Source organism: Pezoporus wallicus, unplaced genomic scaffold, assembly GCF_028554395.1.
Source record: "Pezoporus wallicus isolate ANWC-B61680 ecotype Strahan unplaced genomic scaffold, APGP_CSIRO_Pwel_v1 contig_8042, whole genome shotgun sequence".
Classification (NCBI taxonomy): Eukaryota; Metazoa; Chordata; class Aves; order Psittaciformes; family Psittacidae; genus Pezoporus; species Pezoporus wallicus.
Window position 1 is genome coordinate 1974761 of NW_026639380.1, and position 27943 is coordinate 2002703.

At 34.8% G+C, this 27943-nt stretch overlaps 1 protein-coding gene across 2 annotated transcripts in view; it reads left to right on the forward strand.

The window, feature by feature from the left end:
- FMN2 (formin 2) overlaps positions 1-27943 on the forward strand; it is a 158677-nt gene that overhangs the window by 81553 nt on the left and 49181 nt on the right. For both annotated transcript variants that reach the window (XM_057414483.1, XM_057414484.1), the window contains 6 exons: positions 9503-9564; positions 16288-16379; positions 16532-16661; positions 17600-17746; positions 20208-20267; positions 20463-20583. In XM_057414483.1, the coding sequence (XP_057270466.1) occupies positions 9503-9564; positions 16288-16379; positions 16532-16661; positions 17600-17746; positions 20208-20267; positions 20463-20583 (612 nt within the window). The remainder of the gene's footprint in view (positions 1-9502; positions 9565-16287; positions 16380-16531; positions 16662-17599; positions 17747-20207; positions 20268-20462; positions 20584-27943) is intronic.

A 27943-nucleotide genomic window follows, 5' to 3' on the forward strand; every position in this document is an offset into this window, starting at 1 on the left:
CATCTACTTTTGGCTATCTTCTCATGCAGGTATATGTAAGAACTGTAATCAGATTGCTTCTTAACTTTCTTTTCTATAAGCTAAATAGATCAAGCAATTCCATAGAAAGACAATTCCTGAGGTTATTGAGGCTATTCCCTTTGTTGGTGTTCTTTGATGTTCCATCAGCTATAGCTCTACTCCAAAGACTGTTCTGACTTCTAGTCACTTCTTGAGAGACAAGGGGTCTTACATTAGTTATTGATCATAATTACTGAGTGTAATCAAGATAGTTCTTTGAGTGAGTTTGAGTCTGCTCAGAAAAGACCAGCTTTCTCATTGCTATTGCCACATGGACTTCACTGAGGATTAATAACTATTTTTAATATCTTTCTTTTCTGTGTTGGTAAAGATGTATTTAATTGCAGTAAATTGAGAGCAGATTCCTATGGAAGCCAAAGGTACTCTTCTTTCTGGTGGTGTTTCATGAGCCATTCAGTTTTCAGATCTATGAGTTATGCAGTTGTTAACTCCTGCACTCAAAACTAAATTACTTGAGTAATTTAAGTATTCTGAATTGCCAACACCAACACACTTGGAGCTCCATTAACTGTATACTAGCTGTGGGTAAATTGAGAGCACAAAAGCACAGATCTTAAGTTAGCTGCTTAATGTCGCGAATATTAAAAAAAAAAAACCAAACCAAAAGGTACATTTGGTATCTACCCTGCTAACTTCATCAAACAAATATGCAGAGTGCTATAAAACTGGTATATCCTTGCCATTATTATGATGGATTAATTATGGCCACTTTGTCTCAAACAAATACAATAGCAAAAAAATTGAGAGGTTCAGTAGTGGAGTAAAAGACTGATTGAAAAGTGGAATGCACATAAGGAGCATGGAAAGGCTGGGACTGTTCAGAGTTGCACAGGGTCATAGAGTAAGGCAAATAGTTCAGAGCCCCTATACAAAAAAGTTAGCATCCTCCTAGAGATTATGATGTTAGAACAACGAATAAATTATTCTTCCAATAGTTGCAATAATGTTAATCTACATCTATTCTTGAGTTTGCACTACTTTGAACCAGTGTTTCATCTTTGCCAGTGAACTACTGCATGATTCTAAATAAATCTCTTGGTCCTTCTCCTGCATTTTGTTTATCTTTTGGTATCATTTAGAAAGAGTTCCATAAAGCATGAAGGAAAAGTTTTCTTTTTTGCTTATGGACTGGGCTTATCAGAGTTAGCCATAGCTTTGTTACTTTGAGCCCCTCTAATGAAAATAGCTAATTTGGAATTAAACCAAACTCCAGGAAATTTGAATTCTGAAAAAAATCCACGCGTAATTTGTATTCCAAACAAGTCTTGCTAACTTCTTCAAGCAGCACTCAGTAAGAGATGCTACCTTGTTCTGCAAAGTTTGACTTGCATGCATCCTTTGACTGTCATGGGTACATCATCATTGTACCATCACTTGAACCACAGGTAACATGTGGAAATCCAGACCTAATGTCATTGAAACAGAGATTGAAAAGCATTAGAGCCTGTGTGGATCTAAAAGAAAAGTCAAAGACTAATGTGCAGGAAACCCAAATTTTATTTCTCTTGACTCATGAATACAAAGCTATAAATCATATCTGTCTGCAGACAAATCAATACACAGTGTCAGGTCCACTGCTTATTGTGCCTTGCAGCTGATACATTTGTCCAGCTTGTTTTTATAACGTGCACTGTAAATACATACTGTCATGTAAACATCCAAAAACGTTTTCCTCAGGTAGCCAGTACTAGTAGTCTCCCCAGCAAAAGTGGTATAGTTGATAGGTATGACAAGTTTTGTTTTGAGAACCTCTAAATGGAATGCCTGTGGCATGTTATACTACCTAACCAGTGGAAAAGCTTACTGTAAGCTGATACTGAAGTAAAAGCCAATAGCATTGTTTTTTATACCAGTAATTTTATTTTCTGTAACAGAATTTCTTACATGTAAAATATGTCCTTATGCCAATGACTAATTTTATACAAAATTCTTGTTCTTGAAACACTTTCAAAAATACATTTAAGGGACAGGAATCTTGTCTAGAGAACAACCCCCTACTATAAGCTTAGAGTACTTTTTAAAAAAATTTATTTAAATGTGTTGTATCATTTGCATTTGTGTACTATGCTAAGCGTTAAGTAGCATTTTGGGAGTTATTATAGTAATTGTTTCCAGTCTATTGAAAATCTTGAATCCTGCCAGTCAATCTTGCAATCCAAATTCACTCCCCAAAGACTCTGGCAGGTTCATTGAGACTGTTTGCTCCTCTGTGCATTATAGTTTAAAATAAGCTTAATCTGGTAAAATGCCAGCCTTTTCTCAACCTTCCTATATTCCACACCCATGTTTTTTTCACCTGCCAAATTCAAACAAATCTTATCTAAACAATTAAGATAAGCACTGAAGCACTCTCTATAGTCAAATCAGCAAACCTCTCAAAACCAGAATTGAAATACAATCTCTCTAAATTAAACAGTCTACAATGGCAATCATGTTTGTATTTAAACATTTTATTCTGAAAGGATTACAGCATCAGTCTCCATTTTTTTTTCCAGCCTAGACAAGAAGGCGACATAGTGAGTCAAACAAAATATATTTGTTCTTTAAGAACTGAACTTGCACACTTTTTATAAACAAACTGTATAGGTGTATGAAGTTAGACTTCACATAATCAGTAACTGCTGTTCTTAACATAGGAGTCAATTGTTTGAAATGTATGTAATGTAACTGTTTATATTAACAATGTATAGCTATATATAAAGTTATATATTTTGTTGAGTGTGTATATATATTTATATGTACATAAAAATCTCTATCGATACAATTTTGTTGCTGTAATGTAGGGGTACAACATTAAGGAATAGGAATTTTAAGGACAAATGTCTAAAAAACTGAATTGTGTTGGTAAGAGAAGACTCAGTACAAAAAGTGATACTAAATAGTCACTCTTTTCAATGAAGTCTTCTGCAAAATTTCAAACTTTGCAAACGCATCTTCTTGCCTTACTGCTTCCCAGAAACGTAAGTGCATGTTCTTGAAGGTATTTAATAATTTCAAGTCCTTTAAAAACAATCTGAAGCAACAGCTAAGCTCAGTCCATGGCTTCTGCTTGGAAATTTTGTATACTGTCCTGGTTTTATACATAAACTTTAGATCAAGGTGAATTACTGCCCCAGTAAAACTTTGTGCAAGCAGTTCTAATTGCTGTGTCTTGCCTCTGATTCATGCTGTATGTACTTACGTTGAAGATCCAATCTCCATTGTGCTTTGTGCAATGAAAGTTTTGGTCCTGAGAAGGCTAGAGTATTTGCTAATAGATAAACATTATCACAAAGCTACTGAGGGCAAGCAGGTAGGTAATAATATGAAATTGTTTTCATTTATGTTAACTCTCCCTAGTTCAGCCATGCCTCTACCTACGCATTAGCAGCAGGGCTTTTTTAATGCAAGTTGTTTTAAGACCTGTTTTAAAATTCTGTTCTTTCACTTTCTGAGAATTCTATAAAAATTCTACAGTCACTGATTTTTTGTGTTTTTTCCATATTTATGTAGACAAAATATTTATTTTGGAGGCCCATTTGGGGTTTAACTTTCTGCATTAGGGGATTCACATTTCTCTTTTTTGAGATAAAGAATAATCCCAAGAGAACAGGAGTAGTTGTCAAGTTGTTGGAAGTATCGCAGACAAAACATGACCTTGTACAGTAGGCCCGTGTTAGATGAATGATGCCAATAAACTCACATGGGGAAGAAAAAAAGACAAAGGATAGCAATTTTTGAAGTCGTGGGTTTACTATGCAACTGAAAATAAGACTGCAAACTTTGTATCTTAATTGATTTTTTAAATATAAATAGCAAGTTTGATTGAAATCTGGGTTTACTTTGCAAGCAGCTTGATATTGTATCATACTATAATCATTATAGTAGGAAAGGAAGCCAGTTCACTTTGATCTTCTTCTAAGGCTCTCTTGGTTCTTTTTTTTGCTAAGAACATTGAGGCAGATATTGTTTCTTCTACTTCTGAATTGAGCAGTTCAGCTGTCAGTCATTCCAAGGAACTTGATGAAATTGTCTACTTTGAACCTTTCTTTTTTTTCTGGTTTGCTAGTATTTACATGTGTGGTGTTCTTGCATTTTCTTCCAAAGACATCTCTCAGTGAAGACTTCCATTCTGTATTCAGCAAACAAACATATTAGTTCCTTTTTTCTAATTTGTTGTAAGCACCATTTCATAAGTTTATCAGGATATATATTGAGTTGTCTTCCTTGCAACAGATTTTTCCACTGTTTAAGGTTTACCAGTATGCTAGTTTCCTGATGATGCTGAATTTTGACTATTTGAAGTTTCCTACTTGTATGTTGTTCTTGGAGCAGGTGTGTGTTTGTATTTTTGTTTTTTATTTGGTTTTGTAATTAACTCAGAAATAATAAGTCAAGGAAGATCATACAGTGTGCCACATTTGACCTATTCATGTAGCCTGTGTGTTTTTTTCTTCCAAATATACTTTTTATATATATGAAAATGAATGTCTCATCAAATTTTCCAGTACAATTACTTGAAAAATTTTAGAAGGTTGAATGACTTTTAATGTTACCATTCTTCCTCAAAATCACGTAGTAATTTTGAGACTTTATTTATGCTTATGGTTTCTATATAATATAGATACAGTTTCATGAGATCATTCAGTGAAGAAGAATCAGTGCCTTTGTAATTTGCTGAAGTGACTGTCTGTTGCTCCATTTGATAGAGCAGATGTGAAGTCTTGCAAAGACTTGGTGCTCTTCTGGAGAAAATGTGAGCGTGAAAGGGAAGAAGCAAAGATGTTCAGGAGGAAAAGAGGAGTGGCCTCTTGGAGTGATACTGCTTGTTTCTTTGAGAGCCATGGAGAAGTCATTTTTGGTGGAAATCAGCATTAAGAACTTGAGTGGGTAGTTTGCTTGTTGGTCTCCCTGAAACATGGATCTGAATATAGCAGGATTGGTTCAGAATTCCTTTTGCAAATTAGAAGTGGTTTTGCTTCAGCTACTGCTTCTTTTGTGGGGAGTTAAACTGTAATCGGTTATTAATTAAGTAGGACTTGGAAATTGCTCAGTCATTTTTGGGGGAGACAGCAGTGCTCCTAGGCAGTCTTCAAAGAGGACACTGACTTTTAGATGGAGACTGGAGACATAAAAGCTTAGGAAATGTACTTGGAAAGGCCAGAGAAATGTAGTGTGATTTTAAGCTTGCCCTGAGAAGAGGGAAGACATAAACCCAAGATTTGGACTGAAAACCAGCTTTCTGAAAGTCACCCTTCTGAAAGTATGGTTGTTCTAATGGGAGTTTTATGACATAAAAGTTGGACCAAAGGATGGAGTTGATAATTCCTTTTTTTTCCCCTGAAACTCTACTCAGTGTGAAATTCTGAATTTTGGCCACTTCATTTTAAAAGGAAATTCCAGAGGTTTGGACTTGCAAATAGAATAGAATTTCCAAGTACTAATGGTTTATGTAAGTGGTGCTATTAGATTCATAGCCTCAGGCAAGTGTAGGTTTGCTGTGTCTATATTGCCTATTTTGTTCTGTTGGTAGCTGGTAGTTCACAGTGTAGACAGATGAATAATTGACTGTAATGATCTGTCTTACAATTAAAAAAAATGTAACTACTTCCATTTATAGTGTTCCTGAGAATACACTACATCCTCCAACTCTCTGCTGGTCTTTTCTCATGCCTTTTTTCTTCAGGATTGTATTTACAGGGAAAAACTTTGATCTCATTGGTGGCTTGGTTACATACTGTGCTCTTCTGAAGATGTGGGTGATGATTATTCATTGTGTTGTGTTTATTTTTTTGTGGTGTTTGTTTGCTTTTTTTTTTTTTTTGTAGTCTGTGTTCTAAACTGGCTTCTATGTATGTGGGAGAAGGTCTGGTTGTCCTCGGAGTTCAAGTATGCCTCTGAAAATAGTTGTGTGCTTTACACTAATCCCACTTTTTTTAGCACCAGTGTTCTGCTTCTGTCAGGTGACCTATCTTCTCAGGTGCCTAGCCAGACTTGCAAATGACTTAGCATTACTAAGAATAGTAAGTCTTTGTCCCGCTGCATATATTTTATCATCCTTCCAGTTTGAAAATAATACCTAAGTTGGCTTTGTTATTGTGTGTTTGTGTAATTTATTTTTTCATTCAATTTATGTTGTAGAAACAAGGACAGAATGGAAACTCCTCCATTCTGCTAAATCTTCTATATTCTGCAGTAGCATAGAAAAAGATATCATTTCTGTCCCAAACATGCCAGTTTAAATTTCCATGTAGATTGTGATAAAAACAATGAAGGTGTCAAGAATGTTTAAGACCAACAAGAGATTCCTGAACCTTTATTTTAGGTAGAAATCTTTTTAAATCCTTTCTCCCCCTCTGTCTTTTAAATTATCAAGAAATCATTTGTGATTGCTCTTCAAACCCCTCTTCTTACTGGGTGATTTTTTTTCTAATCGCCTGTTGACTAGTGCTTAATTTAAAAAACAGGTCATTGCTTTGTAGTTCTTTTTATTTTTACCTGTGCATATTTGTGTGTCTGGACACACTTGGTTCAAATTTTATTTTATCATATCTATATATTTGTATCCATATGCAGTTATGTACATGTACATCAAGTAATCTTATAGCATCAGGGCTTGAGATGGGGCTGGCTTGCTGGTTTTATTAGCAGCAGTGTCAATAGGAATGCAAGAAAGCAGCAGAACTATGAAATCTTGAAGGTAAGAGCTAAATGCCTGAGACTGATGTGATTGAAAGTAAGTCGTTCCTTTCAGGTATTCTTCACTGCTTTCTTACGAATGTATCAGGAAGGCTGGGTGATGGGCTGGCTATTAAAGATTGTTTCATAGTAGTCAAGACCAGGAAATGGCAATATCAACTTTGAAACAAGAAAATCGTTTTCTAAAATAGTGACATGAGCGAAAATATCCAGTGACTGCAAGACTATTATAAACCCTTCTCCAAAATTTTGCTTCAAAGTGTACTGGAATTGTAGCATAGCTCAAAATATTTTCATACGAGGAAATTAATGTTTGTCTGTATTTTTGGTCATTATTTTGCCACCACCTGTGGAATCCTTTGGTTAGAAATTTGTGTAGTCATGCCGATTGTAGGGGGTGGCCATGTTTAGCCGTTGAGCTTGGCTACATAAAGAAACATCATTGTTTTTTATCAGTTCAAATTGTCTAGATAATTGAATTAGATGTGCAACAGTCATGATTTATTTTGCGAGCTATCGTGTTCTGTATGACAGTGCTGCAGTACTGCCAAGGAACAGAAGCTCATCTCCTGATTCCCCAGAGTGAGAGCAAACCTAGAGTGAACATTAAAAATCCTAATGGGATGCTAGAGTGCTATTTATGAACATATACATCTTTAGATGAAGTGTGTAGAAATATATTTTTCTTGGGAGGCAGGGATGTGAAACATACATACTAGGATCTAATTTCTTCAACTCTTTGTCTCGGAGTGATTTGTTTTAAGTAGCTCCCTGAAGTATGTACACTCTTCTGCATACCTGTTTTGTTGAAAGTACACAGACCTGGCACCATTGTGTTTGCCAGACATTCTCTTATCTCCTGCAAGCATTCAAACAAAAGTGTTCTATTGCTCCTTGAGTAATCCATGGGTGATCTTAATATTGAGCAAAAGTCAGAGCAGGAGCTTATGTCATATTTCTTAATGCAAGGTTAGGCAGTCTCTGGAAGGAAGTGGAACAAGCAGAAGAGTCTCTGGAAGGGGGGTGCAGCAGGGAGAAGACAGCCACATCAAAATAAATAGTTGAAGGGTCGTGTGTTCATATATGAAATCATTGCATAAGCGTAAGAATGCTGAGATGTAGGGAAAATACAAACTGATATCCACAATATATCCTCGTTTTTATTAAGCTGTTTGTACACAGGCTTTGATATACATGTTTTTGTAAAGTCAAGCTCTCAAACCAATCTAGACCCATTTTCTATTTGTGTGTTAATTTTAGTCTCCAGTTCTACAAGGCAAATTTGGCATATTTTTAAGCATGCAGATAGTCCTACTGAGCAACAAGGATTATTAAATACAGCATATACTGCAGTACCATGTTGGGAGGGCATCTTTAAGCACTAATTATTATGCTTGGGGGGGTGGTAATTATAAAATATATCAAATAAGTAGTATCAGGTTTTTGCATATGCCTCTTCCCAGAAAAACAAAACAAAACCCATCATTTTCTAATATTGATATTATTTTCTAAATATGGATATTATTTCTGAATATTGAAGAAGTTCCTAATTAACTTTTAGTCAATCCTAAAATTTAGAGTTGTGTCATGCTTAGGGATACAGTATAGCCTGCTGAATTTAATCAAGATCAACACTACTGTCATTGTAATTTTGTTATATTGTAACTAAAACTATGTCTCGGGCCTGGAAAGTGGAACATGATGAGTCACCGGTTCAGACTGGTATTTTTAATTGCTATGGAGCAATCCAAAACACATGAGCTTGAATTCTATTGTCTGCAGTATAGGTATATACAAAGAATTTGTATTTAGAACAGAGATTCTAATGCAACATTCTAAATTTCTTGCAAAGTTTAAAACCTGGATGAGGTGATCTGGATTTATCTGGCTTTTAAATGAATGGTCAGTATGCTTGTAAAAACTACGTAAGAGGAAGACTAAAAAGTACTATTTGAAAAAGATTTTTTTTACTAACTGAGAATAATTCTTCACTAGATTCAAGAAACATTTCCTACATTCTATGAAATTTTCCTAATACAAGTCGGGAGTCAGGGATGTGTTCCTAAAAGTGTGTATCTCCTGTTTTTTGGGTGTGTTTTTTGTTTTTGGTTTGTTTTGTTTTTTTTTTGTCCAGGTTAGGTAGATGGAAATCACTCTCTCTGTGCTGTTGAACTGATTTTTTGATGCTGAAAAAATACTGTATGTGTGTGGTGCCAGAATTGGTTGGGAACAGGAAAAGCGTATTTTGTATCTGTACTAAACATGTCGGCTTAGTGCATAGAAGACTTGACCCTTGTCAGGTGTTTTGAAGTTAACTGGCTGACTTATGGATTAATCAGTTTAAGACTGAAGCCAACAGTGACAGGAATGAGCTTTGTTGTGTGAATGTGTGTGTGGGGGGCTGTGGTGCAGATTTACAAATTTTTATAATGCTTTCAGTTGGACCATGAAAGTCTGATGTAAAGCTTATCTCTGATCTCTGGCTATGGCCATACTCATGGGATCATGTTTGTGTGTTTGGGGGGAGGAAGGTGAATTCTTTAACACTTGACACCTGGTTCTACCAGGTTTCTAGCCTATAGTCTTAGGAATGGCACTATTCAAGGCATAATAAAGTTAAAACCCTTAAGCTGTATGACCAGTAGATCATAAAAACTGTTGCTGGGTATTGTGCTCAGACTTTCTTTCACAGCTGGATTATCATCCTGACAACTAATTCTTTTTTCTTTTGTCTTTTTAATAGCTGTTGTGAACTTGGACAACTCTGTAGTTGACCTAGAGACCCTCCAAGCCCTGTATGAGAATGTGAGTAATCAGAGGAAGTCCATATAATGTTGGAATACTGTAAGGCCATGTGAAGGTATTTTTGGTTTGCATCAGTAATACTCAGCAAGCTTGTAAAACGTGTCTATTTTGAAGTGACTTTATTTTCCCCAAAGCACTGAAAGCATTCAAGTTGTATTAATTATTCATTGTGTGTTTTGTACAAGTAACACAATCAGCTTCTAAATGACTAAACAGAAATTGGTTTTGCTCCTTTTTTATTCTTCTTTGGTGGGCAGTCTTTGGTCAAGAAGTATTAGACCTTGCATTTTGGGTCTCTGGCTTCACTTTGTAACTTCACTGAAATAACTATGCTGTTCAATACAAAAAATTGTTTTAATGATAGCAATCATGCCATTTGTGGGACTCTTTTATTTCAAGGATTCCTGCAAAATAATTTTAACTCTTCAAAAGGAAAAGGATTGCCTAAGTTAATGAAATGAAAAGCAGTACAAAGTGCCAGAGGCTTCATAAATGTCTGGTACTAATCATCAGAGAGTGTCTGACCACTAGGTATGCAAAATCAGGGATTCAGAATATACTCAGGCAAGTTCTAAAACTTTAGAATGCCATTCATGCAAAATTCAAAAAAGTGGATCTCAGAAGCACATTTCTGCCTTCAGCTGCAGCCAGTGAGCATTACTCCCTTTTCCGAGCACATTATCTGTATACATGGAGTTCTGGCTAGGCCTATCTGGAAAGAGCAAGAGACCTTCTATTTACCCTTCAAAGAACCCGAAAATATGAAATGTAGATCCGTGAGCCACGGAATTGAAGGCCAGTGTATGCTATTGTACTGGTTCATTTATTTCCTTCATGTTATAGTTTTGATATTATGTTAATTACAATATTTTTCAGATTTTGGGGTTTAGAATCTAGGTTTTTTTTTTATAGCCTACATAGGAGTGTTTTGTTGATTTACAAAATCTGTCATAAATAATCCACTTTGGGACCTGAAAAGAGAGATAGTATGATCTAGTCCACTTTATAGGAAAAAAAATCCAACCTAAACAAAATGAAAACCAAAACTCTAACAAGAACTAAGACGCACTTCAGATCTTATTTCATCCCTGAAGAATTAACTTTCTCAACACTGCTTGGAAAATAATGGTCAAATGGGAAACCTGTTCTAACTACCGCAAAATTTTTATGTTTCAGGCACTTCTCATCCTTAACCCACTGCATTTCTGCTTTGGCCTGTGTTATTTTTATTTTACATTTATCTTTAATCTTCTCCCTTACATCTGTATCCCATTCCATGCATTCTTTAGCATGAAAAAAATTTCACTAAGTTTACATATTACGTATGTGTGATTGCGAGAGATTGTGTTGTGGGAAGCACAGAATAAATATTGCCCTCATGATCATTTTTTGCATCCTTCCCTCTTATTTTATTGCATAAGCCCTCCTATGTGGCCTGGTAGGGTAATTTTCAAATGTTTTCATAAAGTCACCTCTCATATACTTCAAAGATCTAGTATAATAAGTTACCTGCAAATTTGCAGTTCACCGAAATAACCAAATGCCATTGTCTTCCTTTCATCATTACCTTCACCAATTACCAAAAATGTCTGGGAAATATTATCCTGATTGAGGAAAATGTTATATGTTAATCTCAGGCAAGACTCAATTGAATAACTATAATGTATTTCTTTACTTTGAATAGAAGACAGATCAGACCAGCTTTCTAACTATATTGGCCTGGGTAGAAGACAGAAGAAAACCAAACAAACACAACCAAAAAACAAAGAAAGAACAAAAAAACCACACCCAGTTTATTTTGGAAGAGCTTCACAAGGGGACCTGAATTTTAATTCTGGGTCCTTTATTTGATAAAGCTGTGTCTTGAAAGAAGCATTCTTTAAAATTTCATTTTATTTTCTGTTTTTACTACCAGTCTTTGATCAAGACACATCAGACTTTGCACTTGCTTTCCTTAGTAGTTTCACTAATTATAACAGCGTTCAAATAAAAAAAAAGTAAGCAATGTGTGGGTACCAGAAAGGCTAACATCTTTGACTCCTTCCTTATTTCTCAGCCTCATCTTGTAGTGTAAGTGGAGAAGACTTTGCCATATTTGGCTACTCTGTAGCCGTTAACTTAAATTTTTATTTATTGGATTGGGATTTTTTGTCTGCATATTTAAATATTGCTGTACTGTTTGTCAGTCTTTATATTTGATCTCTATGGAACATATGGGAGCATTTGTTTTACAGTCTTCCCTCAGAATGTAATCATTTTTTCTGATTGCATATGTCTGGCATGGTGCTTTTCCTTCTTAAATGTGAATGAAATTTGGGCAGTCTCCAAACCTAAACACACCCTAATTTCAAAAGCCACATTCCTGAGGGCTCAATTCCTGTTTACTGAGGAATTAAAGTCTTGTTAAACCACAAAGTTACTGTATACATCTTAGTGACTTTTTATAAGTGAAAGAACCCACACCCCACCAAAGACCCAAGCCCTCAATAATTTATTTAATAGTATTAAGTGGTATTGCATCAAATGAGAAGGGCTTTGTTACTACAGCACTGTATTATACAGTCACATAATTCTTACACATGCTTGTATAGTATGCTTTATAAAAAGTTGTTTAAGCATGTGTAGATAATCAGCTATGTATTAAGATCTAGGCAATTTTAATAGCAGAATCTTAAAAGGTAAGACTACATGTGAAACAGTTAATTTAATATGCTTTTACAATTTCCCCAATTGCAGTGCTTTCAAGTGGCAGCTAAAAGTAGAGAGGGAAAAGGCAGATAAACTTCAGTAGAGTTGTCAATTTGCTATATGTGGTTAGGCCATATTGGTTGTGATGAGAAATGTACTTATTTGCGAATAAGTGAATTTTTGTTTTGGAAACAGGCATCCTCTTAGCAGCTGAGGTTGTAGCTGAAGTATCACTGCTTGAAACAAGATAAGCCTGCTCCTGCTTATGTCTTCACTGTATTGTGAAACATAAGCTTATAAAAAATTGATTAAATTTTTAATCAAAGGATTATCTTTGATCTACGGATTTACCCTATTCAAATCTCTTTACATTGCAAAATGCAACGTGTATACTTTCTTAATTTGATTCCTTGTAAATTGTCCACCCTGTATCTCTTTAAAATGCTTTCAAGTGCTTTCAAAAATCTCTAAGTGCCTTTTGCAAGAATGAAAGGCATCCAGAAGTCTGAAGCCCATGCTTCTGCTCTATCACTGAGATTCAGCCCTTCTTCTCAATTATTTCTTGTGATTTCTTTTAATGGCAATTACAATGCAATGTCTTACTTCTTTTATGCAAAAACTATAGATTGTACCTGACTTCAGATGCATGACCAAGCTTCAAAGCAATATGATAGTTAATAATCTCTTTATCTCTGTTATATCTTAGTTTCAGTTACTTTTGACAATATTCTTCAGACAATTCACTTGATGCGTTTGAAGTCCGTTAAGATTATCTTTGAAAATCAAATTGACTAAAAAAAAAAAAATTCACCCCAAGATTAAAAAAAAAAATGCACATATTTAAACTGATCCAAATCAGAGCTAAGGTTCTGTTGCCAGGAAGATTGAAAATAATGAGGAAATGTAAGATTTGAGTTGAAAAATCACCCTTGTGAACTTTGGTAAGACCAAATATAGGATAAGTTTATGCTATGGCAAAAGGGGGGAAAGAGCTAAGCTGAATCAGTATTTTTTTTTTAATAATTTCTATCAGATTTATTCTGTCTGATATCAGGTAGAGTTAATACAGAATTCTAGTACATGATACTATTTTGTTGTATTTACGATGCTATATAGTAGCTAAAATTCAAGGAAATAAGGAGCAGTGACTCCAAAGAGGTGCTGATGTAATCAGATTAATGATTTATGAGAAGTATCTATTGAACATGTCTTTTGACACAAATGTGGATAGTTATATAAAATATTTTGTTAACTATCCACCCGCAAATTAAGAATTAGATAAACATTAACTGTAAAGCTAACTGGTAAAAATCCTGAGAAATAATCTGTAATACCTGTGCAGAAGGCACGTCAGTCTTATTGCTTTTGTATTGCAATTTAATATAGACATAAATCAGAATTCTGGATAGCTGAGCCAAAATTAGTGATTTGAAACTCAGGGTTCATTCTGAATTTGCACCATATACTTGGACCTCTTGATTTTGTGAAGAGTGTAAAACATATTGCTTGAGCTTCACTCAGCCTACCAATGAGTGGATTGTGCTTGGTCCTTGTATCTTTGCCAGTTGTTATTTCTTTGCCTACACAATCTGAGAATAATGGCTTAAATAAGGAATAGTGAGTCTGCCTAACCTTTGCCCTTGGGATTTGGTGGAGAAGCATTAACAGCTTGAACATGCATGTATATAATTGCTGTGTTAAGTGCTCTAATATTTCACCATATGTAGAAGGCCAGAAGAGAGAGTACTCTATTTATACTAAAGAATTTGCAAATAACCATTTAGGTTTATGCTCCTTGCTAAAATAATTTCTCCTCTTTAACTATTACACAAAAATTTCAAGTGATTTCATTTTTGTTTAACAGAAGAGAATATACTTTACAGATTGGCCAGAAAAAAATAGAACATAATTTTAAAACTGTTGGTGCAAGAACTTGTTTACTTTAAAAAAAAAAAAAAAAATTTACCATTTACAAGAGTAAATTGAATAAATGAGAAATTTCTGCCCTTAGTTGGGAGTTTTCCTAGTCCTCACCCTGTGTCCAGATGTGTCTTAAAAAAATAAAAATTGATACAATTTTCTGATCTTGGTATCTTGAAAATTTTCTTCTTGTGATAGAATTATACAAGAAAAATTTACTTGACAGAACCTTTATGTAAAAGGTAGCTTTGGAGGATGAATCTCCAAGTTTCTTTTCTCACGCTAACGCGATACTGGGGTAGGGAATTCAGGAAACTAGGTGTTACGGGTGGGTCAGTACCAGTATACCAAAATAAAAAACTAGTTTGTGTTAACCTAGCCCTTGTTAACTGAGAAAGACAGGTATGTATACACAAATAAATCAAAGAAGCATCAAGCAAGTCGAGGGAAATGATTGTTCTCCTCTTCTCAGCACTGGTGAGACCACATCTAAGGTGCTATGTCCAGTTCTGGCCTCTCTAGTGCAAGAGACATGGACTTATTGAAGTGGATCTAGCACAGAGCAACTTGCTCTAGCTGCCTCTGCTTGTGCCAGAGGTTTTGACTAGACAATCTCCAGAGGTTCCTTCGAACCTCAGTTGTTCTATTAATCTGTGAAATGTGTAATACCACTAATAGAATTTCATGCTGTCAAAAAAAAAGTTTACTTTGGGAGAAAAAAAAAGTTGTTTGCAAAATTTCCTATTAATAGATAAGATCAGAATACTTTAGAGAAGATGACCCTTGAAGAACATCCACATAAATGCTGGCTAAATATTAGGATGTGTACTATTCAAGACAGGTGGCCTTGCAGTCATTTCCAGACTTCTTGAAGTAATCAAAGGAACTCTGAAGTGCTTTTGCTCTGAGTGGCTCTTTAATCTCTTCATCTTTTTGTTTCATGTCAGTATTTTCTCCCTTTTCACATAGAAAGATGCTCAACAACCTCAGAAGGACTGTCCAAACCTGACTTTCTGCTTTAGATTGCTGATGGAGCTGTGTCAGTATGATTTGAGATAGTTCCATACCTCTTCTGCTAATCATGCAGAAGCATGCGAGAAAGAATGCAGCTGCAGTCCATCTTTTGCTTTGCCGTTATTTAAGTAGTTTGAATGTAATTTAACTAATATAATTTAATGTTGTTTTCGAGTTCTGTAATGGAGTAAGTTTAACAATATGTGTGATGTTTTATTAAAGGAATAAAGGTAGCTATTTAATTCCTTTTTCATTTTTGCACAGATTCATGTTTTATTTTGAAAACCACTATGGATGTCAAAAGAAGGGTCAGAAATAGAAATTTCCATTCCACTTCTATTCCTTCCCATGCCGTTCTGTTTTCCAGTACTGCAGTTGGAAAAAATAATTTCACTGTAGCATGGAGCACAGAAAGAAGTGAGGCTCTATTTCTTTTGATTGGAATACTGAAGAAAAGACCGCACAATGTGCCACAGGGTTCTCCAAGAAACTAGGCACTTTACATGTAATTGTTTTGGCTTATTAAGATAAAAATGAAGATCACTGTGCACCAAATTAAATATGCAATAGTTCTTATGTATTATGGTATGCATGACAGTTCTATTATAAATCAACTTTGTTGTTGTTGTTCTATAGCATTTTCCAAATACCATATAAAATTTAAATTGCAAACCTATTTTCATTTAATTTAAAAAAAGATACTACTTAAATATATATTTCAAGATCAGATTGCATTCAAATGTAACCCAACAGATTTGGAAAGAGAAATAAAACTCGGGAAGAGAGTTCTTTGATCCAAAGACTTTATAAATAGCCAAAGAAATGGGATTGGGAATGAAGATTATTGTCTCAGTGCATGGTTGAATGAATAAATCTTTTGCACATTACTAGTAGTCAATAATATTATTTGGAAAATGTTATGTTTTCCATCAGATGTATTTATATATAAAATCTCTCTGTGGACTAAGTTGTTTTACCATAAGCAGATCTAAAGTAAAAGAAAAATCCATGAGCGTGATTTGTTCTAAGGTCATCTTTATATGTTTTTTGACTAAGTTTTTAATTAACTTTTTTTCAATTACTTTGTTTCCTTTATTCCAGAGAGCACAATCAGATGAATTAGAAAAAATAGAAAAGCATAGCAAGGCATCCAAGGAAAAAGAAAACGCCAAATCATTGGATAAGCCAGAACAGTAAGAACACACTTATGAAAAAACAGTTTTGCCCACTTCAGAAAACTTTCCCTCCTAGAGTAAACTATCTAGAGGTTTTATAAAAGAAGAATAAAACCAAACCTGTACCTACTAGCAGTGACTTACACAATTTTCTTGAATCGCCCCTACAGGTTCCTCTATGAACTCTCACTAATTCCCAACTTTTCTGAGCGTGTATTTTGCATCCTGTTCCAATCAACATTTTCAGAAAGCATTTGTTCAATCCATCGCAAACTTGAATTGTTACAGAAACTGTGCGAGGTAGGTGTGCTCTGTCAAAAGCTAGAGATAAATTTCTGTTATTTAGTCTTGTTCAGTTGTACTCATATTTCAAAAGTTTTTGTTTTATTTACTCTAAACACTCATTAAATCTGAAGGATAGCAGAATAGAATGTTTAATGATTGTACTTCAACATCAAAGGGTATTTTAAGATTAGCTCTTGATACTGAACTATGTCATGTTTTTGACATCAATATATATTTATATCAATATAAAGCAAAATCTTCCCTTTTTATAGTCACCATTTCACTCCTTTCCAGATGAATGTAAATTCAGTCCACCTTGTATTTCCTCAGATTTTGTAAGTGTGCAATTTGATAATATCTCTATCTGAAATCAGTTAGAGAGAGCAATGTTCTCTCTAGTTAGATTACTGGAATTTTGTGGTCCTATGTAAAACAAATACATAGCTTTGAAATACAAGCTTCATCAGTATTTTAATAACTGAAAATTATTTGAAATATTTAATTGTTTTACCATTTAATAGGTGTTTATATTTTTTGTTTGATAGATTAAGTTTTAATTGTTCCATGGGGGGGGGGGGGGGTATTGACTTCTTCCAAAATTCTCTCCTAAATTAAATATAGCATTCATGGTATCAGCATCAGTTAAGGAATTACTATTTTGTTTTTCTCAACAGATCATCACTGATAGTATTGTTTAAATTTCCCATTATTTTTAATAAGTATCCATTATGGGGAAAACATTCTCCATTCACAACAAATTACGTATTTTTATTTATATTTATATAATTATATTTTATATATAAATTATTCTACTTCTACATCTTGCAGAAGGTTAATTCCGTTTATTTGAGCCTTTATATAAGTATTATTTCTAAACACAGTGTCAGTAATACTGTTAACTGTAAATATTATTAGAGTTTGAACAAAAAACTGTTTGTCTTTCTGTTCTGTAGACACTGAAAAGTGGGTCAGGAGTTATGCAGGTCCTTGGTTTGGTTCTTGCCTTTGGAAATTACATGAATGGTGGAAACAGGACACGAGGACAGGCTGATGGCTTTGGACTAGATATCCTGCCAAAATTGAAAGATGTCAAGAGCAGTGTAAGTTGATTCTAGACTTGCTATAGGCCCAAGAATGTTAAATTCTCAGAAAATTACTTTGTCTCCATGTCTGAGTAAATGGTGTGAAATTTAGGAAGGCATGTCAGTGGGAACTGACATGTTGTTGTTGTCCTTATCTGATCATACTTCTAGAGTTGGGTGTATTTCTGTAGAAATATGAAAATTCTATAGAAAACAAAAATATGTTAAATTATGTTTTCGTTCCTAATCTAATATGTATTTAACTTTTGATAACTCTGCATATTTCTAACTTTTTCTGTATTCAGAAGCAGTGCTATTATCTTTACCCTTAAAATGTTTATTATGGAAGTGAAAAGAGTTGTAAAAGAAAAGTTAACTGTGATTGGATGGTGATTCAAGCTGTTGGGGGTTGGGAGGGAGGAAAGTCACTCCTAAAAATTATTGAATAGGCATTCTCAATGTTTGGGATAATCCAAAGTTCATCCTTTATATGCATCGTGATTACAGAAAGTGCTTTTCACATTAGATCACAGAACCACCTGAGTAATCATAGCAAGTACATGTTGATTTAAGATTTGTCTGGTACAGTCATCTAAGTAAAGGAGAATGATAATTAGTTCTGTTTCTTGCTCAGTGCTAAACTGGAGCTTGTGTGTTACCAGCATTTTTTTGGTTTTGATTAATCAGATTGGAGTTGTATTCAAATATCTGCTTTTATTTACAAGGAAGCAATAATCTCTAAGTCTCTATGGCTATGATGAAAGACTCATCTCAATGTGGACAGTGTTATGAGAAAGATGTAGGGGCCAATTTAAAGTCTCAAGAATTACTGCTGTAACCTCTCTAGTGAGTCATTGTCAAGGTCTGCTATTCTGAAAGTGGCAGAAAGAGAAGAGTTTGTTTCTCTGCTTGATCACTCGCCAAATAAACGTCCTTTAGCTGCTGGGTTAGATAATGTAAGTGAACTTTTTTTATCCCGAGTTTAGACTAATTCGGCCATTCGCCTTTAAAGGGGTGGAGGAAGTTAATTCCAGCCTTCTGGTTTCTTTGGATAGCCAAGGAAGTTCTGAGGTGAATGAAGCCTTAGCACGATGTGTTTAGAGGAGCATATTTTAGCTGAACCTTTTGGTTGACTCTAGATATATGTCGTGTTTTAAACCCAGTCAGGTAACTCGTTCACTCACTCCCCCCCCTTCTTGCCCTCCCCCTACTCCCGGAGGGACGGAGAGGAGAATCAAAAAGAATGCAACTCCCACAGGTTGAGATAAGAACAGTTTAGTAACTAAGGTATAACACAGATCACTACTGCTACCACCAATGATAATAATGATAAAGGAAATAACAAGGGAAGAGAGTACAACACCTCACCACCAGCCGACCGATAACTTGCCCCCCTCAGCCCGACCAAGCACCAACCGATACCTCCTCCAACCCCACAGTCTCCCAGCCCTTCCGGCTAACTCCCAGTTACATCCTGGGCATGATGTGCTGTGGTATGGAATACCTCTTTGGTCAGTTTGGGTCAGGTGTCCTGTCTCTGCTTCCTCCCGGCTTCCCCTCCTCCCTGGCAGAGCATGAGGCTCACAAAGTCCTTGGCCAAACCAAAACGTTGCTATCAGCTCTGTTCCCAGGCCGAAAGTCAAAACACAGCACTGCACCAGCTACCAAGAAGGAGAAAAATGACTGCTACTGCTGAACCCAGGACAATATATCACCAGTTTTGGAACTCAGCTCAGTAGAACATTTAGACACACTAAAATGGTTTGGTAACTTGGGTCTTTAGTATGTAATTTGCTGGAAACATTTTGACCCTGTTATTAACCTTGCAGTTACAAAGTACATCTTCAGTTTATTTGCTACTGATTAGTCAGGGAAGTCCTTACAAAACAATTGTTTGAAATTATTTGAAATGTAATTCTGTCAAAAATCCTCTTTAAATCGACGATTTTCTGCTGAAATTTCATTACAAAGATTACATATTGGTAACATGAGAAAGTTCACCTGAAGATTCCCAAAATTCCCAAAATTTCATTTAGAAGGATGACATTTTTAATTAAACTTTGCTTTGGTTGTAGTTATAGATTAATAAAATGTTCTGAATATTGCGAAAGAAGTTGCATACATCAACTCAGAAACAATTTCTCTTTTCCTTCTTGAGAAATTTCACAATGTAAGGGCTCATTTTACAATCAAATAAATTTCAAAAATAAGGATTGACTTACAGGAGTCTTGTAACATATCTTTCTAATATCTTTAATGATTAAATTATATTTCAGAGTTTGGAGGTTTTTTTTTTGTTTGTTTTTTTTTTTTTTATTTTTTAGTGAAGGCATCAAATCAGCAAAGTTTTTTTCTGTACTTGACACTAAACATTTCACCTACTTGAATGATTTCTGAATTTGGTTTGGTTTTATTTGTTTTGTTTTGGTTTTTTTTTAGCGAGTTTCAGTAACAGCAAACTTTATTCTCTCCTATACAGGACAACAGTAGAAGTCTTCTATCTTACATTGTCTCATACTATTTACGTAATTTTGATCAGGTGAGTGGGAATTAATTTTGCTCAAGTTAATTTAAGTTATAAAAATCAACTTAAATTCATCGCACTTCTGGCTTAGATGACAAAATGTAAAAAAACACTCTTATTATTTCCACTTACATATTTTAGAATAGAAAAAGTAATGAACACTGTGACTGTTGTGTTTGTTTGTTTGTTTTTTTTCCCCTTTTTTGTCAGGATGCTGGAAAAGAACAGTGCATTTTTCCTCTTCCAGACCCACAAGATCTCTTCCAAGCTTCACAAATGAAGTTTGAAGACTTTCAAAAAGATCTCCGCAAAATGAAGAAAGATTTGAAAGGTACTGAAACTAGATTAAGTACTAAATATATGTTAAAAACATATCCCTGCTGCTATTGTTTACATAATTTCAAGAAACTGGATGACAGTGTAAAAATAGTTGTATATGTTTGAGATCTCAATTACTATTTTATTCCTTTAATTTGTTTTTTGCATGACCATTTAAGCAATAATTCATAATATGACATGTTGTTCAAGACAGTTGAAATAACCTGTCTTTGTTAAAAAGTAACATGCAAAGAAAATATTTTTTCTTCTGATTATGGAATTATTTTTTAAAATGAACTCAGCAGGCTTAAAATAAGGTGTACTTGCTAGACTTTACCAAAGAACATGTATCACATAATACATTTCTTTTTAACACTGGGAACAAAGCATAGAGTTTAACTTAAGCTGGAGTAATTTGTACAAATTATAGCTAATATCATGATCTTACTATTTTTGCTACAAGCCTCTGCTGGACTAGCCAGTTATGTACCATTATGTTATATCTTGGAGAGAAGGATTCAAACCAAGGAATGAAAATATCTTTATATTTCTGTTGCCTAGCTGATTTTGAATGCCATGCTTCTAGAAACCAGGGAATGGTTTAGTAAAACATTAGTCCCTGAACACCTGGAACACAAGTTTCTCTCTTAAAACAAAACATAACATAGCTACCAAATGTTCCTTCTTGCCTTTATCAAGCTTTCTGTTTGGATTTTTTAATTATTACCTCCAGAAGTTTAAAATAAATTTTAAAAGTTGTGTCAAGGTCATTTTTGTGATACTAAGGAGTGAACTGCAGCACCATTCGTTTGCTGCCCCCAAAAGTCTATGAGGCAAAAATCCTCAAATTCGGGTATGAAAACTTGTTTCAATACTTACATCTTTCAGATAATCTGAGGGCTGATGTTATTTTCAGGCACTTGTTTATGAACATCCATGGGTGCACTTCACAAATTCAACAAAAATGTTTTTATATTAATGAAAGGTTAAACATTTTTAGAAAAAGGTTGAAATTTTTGCACAGACATAAATCTTTTATGGAATAAATCCACACTGTGCAGTGATCAAAGCAGCGGTTCTGTAAAAATTGAAATTACACGCTTTGCTCTGCATCAGGCTGCAGTTGAATTCTTTCTGTGCTTCCAATCCAGCCTTACTGCTGGGGTCTCTGTCAGTCTGTTCTGTAGTTAATGACACTGAAGAATAACTGCAGACACCCTCATTCGTTTCCTATGCCCTTTGTTACAATTTTTTGGTGGACAGTGTCAGCTTCCTTACGCATCCTCTTCTGGATATGAAGTGACAATTTCAGTTCTAGTCTGTAATCTTATTCACGACTTCTTATCATCCCTGAGCGATGCAAAAATGCTTTGTGTTGGTTCTTTTTTCCAAAGAAAAGTGTCACTATAAACTAAAAATATTTTGTATTAAAAAATGCTATGAGTGCAAGAGCATTCACTAAAAATTCTGGTTATTCCAATAAGTTAATTGTTGCAATGCTTTCTGTGAAATAGAATAGCCAAGTTTCATGACAGTCTTTCTTAAACAGAGTGAAAGTTTTAGCTGAATGGATAAATGGCTTTAAAGTGGGTTTCCTCCTTTAGTTTAAGTACACTACCAGATTTGCTAATGCGCATCTGGAACCTTATGAGTTACTAGAGTTAGCAAGAGCCTCATTAAATGGCTGAGAAGCTGTAAGATGCTGAGCAAATTCTAACAAAATCCTAAATATGATGCTCTCCTTTTGAATTCAGTGAGACTAAATGAGTATTGAGTATTCCTGGGAAATACTGACTTTAAAGCCATAGAAATAGCTGCCTATATGTGCATTTCAGTTTTATACTGAGATGCAGACTGTAACCTTGGACCTATTCTTATCAGAAATTAGAAGATTTCATGAGAGGATTTTACCATTTGGGTGGGGGGGTGGGTGTGTTTGCTTTGTTCTTTATCATGGAAAAAAAGAAAATTGTACATAACATTGATGCAGGCAATACCACTGGTATAAGGGTAATCTGTCCATGTTGGTTTCAAATAACCTACAAAACAGTTACAGTGAGGTCATGCTCAGTACAATGGAGAAAGGGGGTATTGGTTCACCCAGGAAGAAAAGCTTCTGAATATGTTTTATTTCTGTCTTAAAAAACTTTCCATGATCGTTATTCAAAAGTAAACTTCTTCCTAGAAGAATTTTTATGGATAATTATGGAAAAAAAGCATTGAGAAAGGTTGTTATTATAAAAAAAAACCCAAGCTTTGTAACCATAACAATAGCAGTTCTTTCCAGCAATGCTGTATTTTTCCATCTAAATATGTCAGTACCATATACAGAGACATGTAGATATAAATAATCTTTATGGTTCTGTAAAATAATTCCGTTGTCATGCTCTTTCACAGTTCTGAGTTTGGCCTTATGTTTGAATTAAAGGAGCTGTTAAGCTGATTGCTTTTTTTTAAAAAAAAAAAAGCACTCATGGTGTTCAGATTTCTGTGCTTTTTTCCCCTGTGACTCAGGGCTCTTGTCTGTTTTTTATGAACTGTATTCCTTGAAGTTTGTACATGTTAGAAAATCTATTCTAAGATTTCAGTTTAAAAAGTGTAAGTCCAAAAGACTTTCAGAAAATGTGCCGTGTGCCTGTTCCAAGATTAATAAGACAGAATTTATCAATTTTTTTTTAATTAAAGAAAGAAAAAGTATCCCCAATATTATAGTGGAAGCTACCACTAGCCATCTAATATTGAACTTACAAATTGTTCAGTTTTGGATATATAGACCCCTTGGATAAAGTCTGTGTACTAGATTTACCCCTCTACCTTCTCCCAAGATAGAAGACCAAAGAACAGGTAGATCCTTTTACTAACAAACCAAGTGAGTTTGGCTCCATCTGTTGCTCCCAGATTTCACAGCTCTCCAGGATTCTTACTTTAGCCTTTTTGACTTCAATGACATCTATTTTGTCAAGCAACTTGATCTGCTTTTGATCTCTTCTGGCTGTCAGCAACGTTCCTTGATGCAGTCATGCCAAGCAATGAGCTCTGTTCCTATGTCATTCCACAGAAGAAACTTTAGCACTTGCCACATGACTTAAATCAACTCACCATGTAAAGAAAATTGGGCATCCAGGGTCAGAAGAGCAGTGTGTGACTCTTACTAGGACCTGTGTTGTGTATCTGTTATTAACAGTATATTTTTCTAGACACTTCAGAATGCTAAAGGTGGGGCAGCAAGATGTGGAAAACATGTATTGAATCAAGTTTAAATGCTCTCTGCTCTGACACTCTCTTGAGGTACAACTGTGGTTTAGGAAAATACTGGATTTGTGGCCCATGTAGTTCTTCAAGATGTGTGTTTAGTTTAGGAAATAACTAGGACACTAGAATGGCAGTGAGAGTTGCACTATGTCAAGTTCAAACTGTTTAGAAGCTGTTCTCTGGCTACACATTAACGTTTTAGCTTTACAATAGCAAGTTTATTCTTGCAAATCAAAAACTAATGCATCATTTGTCATTTATGGCAAAACTTTCAGTGAAGCTCAGCTAAGAGGGAATTAAAAACAATGTCAGGCAGAAAATAAATCCAACTAGTAGAATGTTGAAGAGATGAATACCATATAATGCAGACTGTTATAAAATGAAGTTGAAATCAGTACTTGTTTATATGTTATGATGTCATATTTGATATCTTTGAAAAGTAATTACAAGTGATGGTTATGATAATATTATTTTTGTCGTGATATTTTCTTTTCCTGCTATGAATATTTGCAACTAATTGAAAAGCCTCAATCAATAAGAAACTAGGTTGTGTGGCCCAGCACATCTCTCTGATTTGGAATAAATGTGACTAAGAATGTTTATAAAGTGTTAAGCATTTGCAGAACACTTTGAATTTTAAAAAGTATGTTCCAAGAAAAGCCCCACAGTAATTTGGAAAAATACACATTTCTTATTTTTCTGTGCTTCTTAGAGTCACCTAAAATTATCCAGTCAGCTTAGATCTGCTAGTTGTAGAGTTGATATGTGCTCTCTGGTTTAACACCTGCTGCGTAAATCAGAGCCTTAGGAGAACCATCTTTTGCAATAGAAAAACTCTTAAGAGTTGCATTTGAGGTGGTGTCAATGTGTGACTGAGTGAGATGGGATAGTAGTAGGCATGCTATGGTTTGACCCCCTTACCTTTTTTTTTTTCCTCCTACAGTGTAACTATTTAGCTTTAGACAAATCTTTCCTCTTGCCTCAGTAACTATTGTCCCTAACACGGAGAAAGAGGGCCCAACCCTAAAAGTGCAGTTGGTGTGTAGTTTGAGATGGAATTTTCCTCTTTATGGCAAACTGCGGGGTGCATGGACTACTTAACAGAACAAGGCTGTAGCCACTGCTAATTCTTTCATTGGTAATATTAGTGTTTACAGGCTAAAAACAAAATGCACAATTCTATTTGCACATCATTCCCTCTCTCACACTCATACATCCACATATATTTTCATATTCACAGGACTCTCTGTTTCCGTCATAGTTCTGATGGTGGGGCTAAGACTTTGGCAACATTTCAGTGCCACTTCTTGATCAAGAACAGGAGGGGTATTAATTTAAACTTCAGTTAACAAAGTTAAGCAGCCTAAGACATTTAGGATCTCACTACAGGTGACAGAAAAGGAAGGGACTACTCTCCTAAAATTGTCCTCTCTTAAAATTAAGTGCTAAGGAAAGGTGTTGAGTCTAATCTGGTGATCTCTCTTTTAAATACTAAAGTTTGATGAAATTAAGTCCATCCTAAGAGGTTTCCCAAAAAACTAATATTTTTTTAATGTGTTTCTATGTTGGTACTCCAGGTTGTTTCAAGAGAAGAAGGCAGGGAGCTGGAGGGGAGAGAATTGGGGTAGAGGAAAAAATATATTTTTGGAGAGTTTGAATTCATTATTTCATCAAAAACTTTCTGGTTTAAGATACTTTGAAGTGTCTGTGTTTATTATTCTCTGTTAATAGTTTTTATATAAATGGGAGTGAAGGTTTTTCATAATTAAGAAGTAGGTCTTTTATTTTTCTTATATGATCCAGAGATCCATATTTTGATGAAGATACACCTTCAGTCTTTTATAATAAAATGTCTGATCTCTCAAGGTACTTATTAACAAAACAATATAGAAACATTAGTGGGTTTGGTCAATCCTACAGTTATCTGTACAGTCCATCATTACAGAAACAGCTACTGTTTTAACTAATTCTTTACTTTTGCCTATTCATTAACAGCTGTACATCCACAAATTCTAGTTGTTTGTTCAGCTCTCACTGAAAGGGTTAATTGCTGCAGTCATGCAGCATGCAGACTCCTAAACCTAAACCAGATGTAAACTAAAGCCAGGCTTTCAGTCAATCTGTGAGTCATATTTTATTGTCCTTAAAACTCCAAACAAGGAGCTGTCAATGGAAGCCCTTGAAGACTCAGCAGTCCTTAGTGTAAGTCTTTACAACTCAAAAAAAAAAAAAGGAGAAAATTAAGAGCTTGTTCTGTACTTGTGGCTGAGTTAATCAGAGTTTGTCTTTTGATGAGACGATTACTGTTTCCTTTAGGTGAAGTCTAAGCTTTCTTTTAAAGTCACAGATTGCAGTTGTAAGGAATTCAGAAAGCGCTGAGGAAGTTGTGAAAAAAGGGGTTATGCTGTTATATGCTTTAGATGATCTTAAGGTCCTTTCCAACCCTAACTATTCTATGATTCTATTCCCTATCCATGGCGGGGGGCTGGAACTAGATGATCTTAAGGTCCTTTCCAACCATAACTATTCTATGATTTATTTCATCTACTTTTCAGGAAAGGAGGAGGCAAGCATATCTTCTACAGGAATCTGAGTACTCAGAACCTCTAAAATTCAGGACATAATTTCAAAACTTCCTTAAATATTTAAAAATAAATAGTCTATCAAATCTCAGTGCAGCTTGTGCTCTCAAGTCCCTTAAACAGTCTTGAAAATCCACATAAATTCTGTAGGACTTCTATAGATAAGTATGTGGTTTCAGAAGTGGTAAATTAAAACAGCCTAATGGACCTCTTAATTACTCACACAAGATAATTGCCAGTGTTTTGGTGGGTTGGTTTGTTTGTTTTTTTTTTTCTTCTTGTTTTTGGTTTTATGTTTGAAGGGTGTTGAAAGAAAAATCATGCTACCCATTATTATCCTGACCAAAGACAATACAGTAAGCCTGGGAAGCAGCTGATCATCTGCTCACACATTTTGTTCAGAGACATATTTTGGGCTCAGAAAAGATATGTGCTCCCAAGGGCTAGAATTTAGTATCCAACAGAACTAGATGGAAAATGTGCAGTAAAGCGATATTCTGAATTTTGAAAACATTCTTTTTTCTCTTTTTCAAAAAAAGAAAAGCAGCTATTTTTGATGAGACAGTGCATTTTGGATCACTTACCAGAACTGATTACTTGAAGTGTTAGTACAATGCACATAACATTTTATGACTTTTCATTTTCTGTATGGATGTCTCTTAATCAACTGTTGTGAAATCTTAATGAAGGATGTTGTGAAACCTTTTATGGTTTTAATATATTGACCTAAAAAAAAAAAAAAAATGAAAGCTAACACAATACTTTGGAAAATGGCAATTAATTGTATTTTAATATAAAAATAGAGAATAAGGTTCTTGAGATATTTGATATGGCTGGAATAATAATTTTTTTTTTGAAATCTCTGAATTAGTTTTGAACATACATTTTTACATCAAATTCCAAATCAGGAGTCTTTGAGAGATATGGGCAGAAAGATACCAGTTTGAATTTCCCAAAATTTAGAAGGTACTCCCACAAGAATCCATTGCTTCTCTGGAAAATCATGTACAGTCCTCTGCAGCATGTATTAGAGAGAAGATTAAATAAGATGACCTATTGGTCTTCTCCATTGTTGAGATATTGCTTGTATGTTAAAATTGATTTAAAGGGTTAGAAAAGGAGTGTATCTGCCCACTCCAACTTCTGCTTAGGATATGAGATCTGATAAAGGTAGATCAGTGTATGTAGACTGGGTATTCAGGACTACAGGGAGCTGAAGCCTTCACCTTGCTGCAAGTTTTTCTCTTTCATTATTCCTGTTCAGGCAATTACAGGTTGAAATAAAATTCTATGTAGTGCTTGGCTTTTGTGACTGCCTACATAACTCATTTGTAGTGCCTTGGATACCTTTCAGTTCTTTCATTATAAGAAAACTTTAAATCTGCTTAAAGTAAACTAAGCTTAGGAATACAATAGGTTTGTCTGAGTTTTTCAGTTGTGTGCACATCCCCCAAGATGACAGAATAACTGAATCTGTAACAAAAGGGATAACAGAGCAAACTTTAAGTCTGTTATCAAAAAAGATGCAAGCTTTTGTTT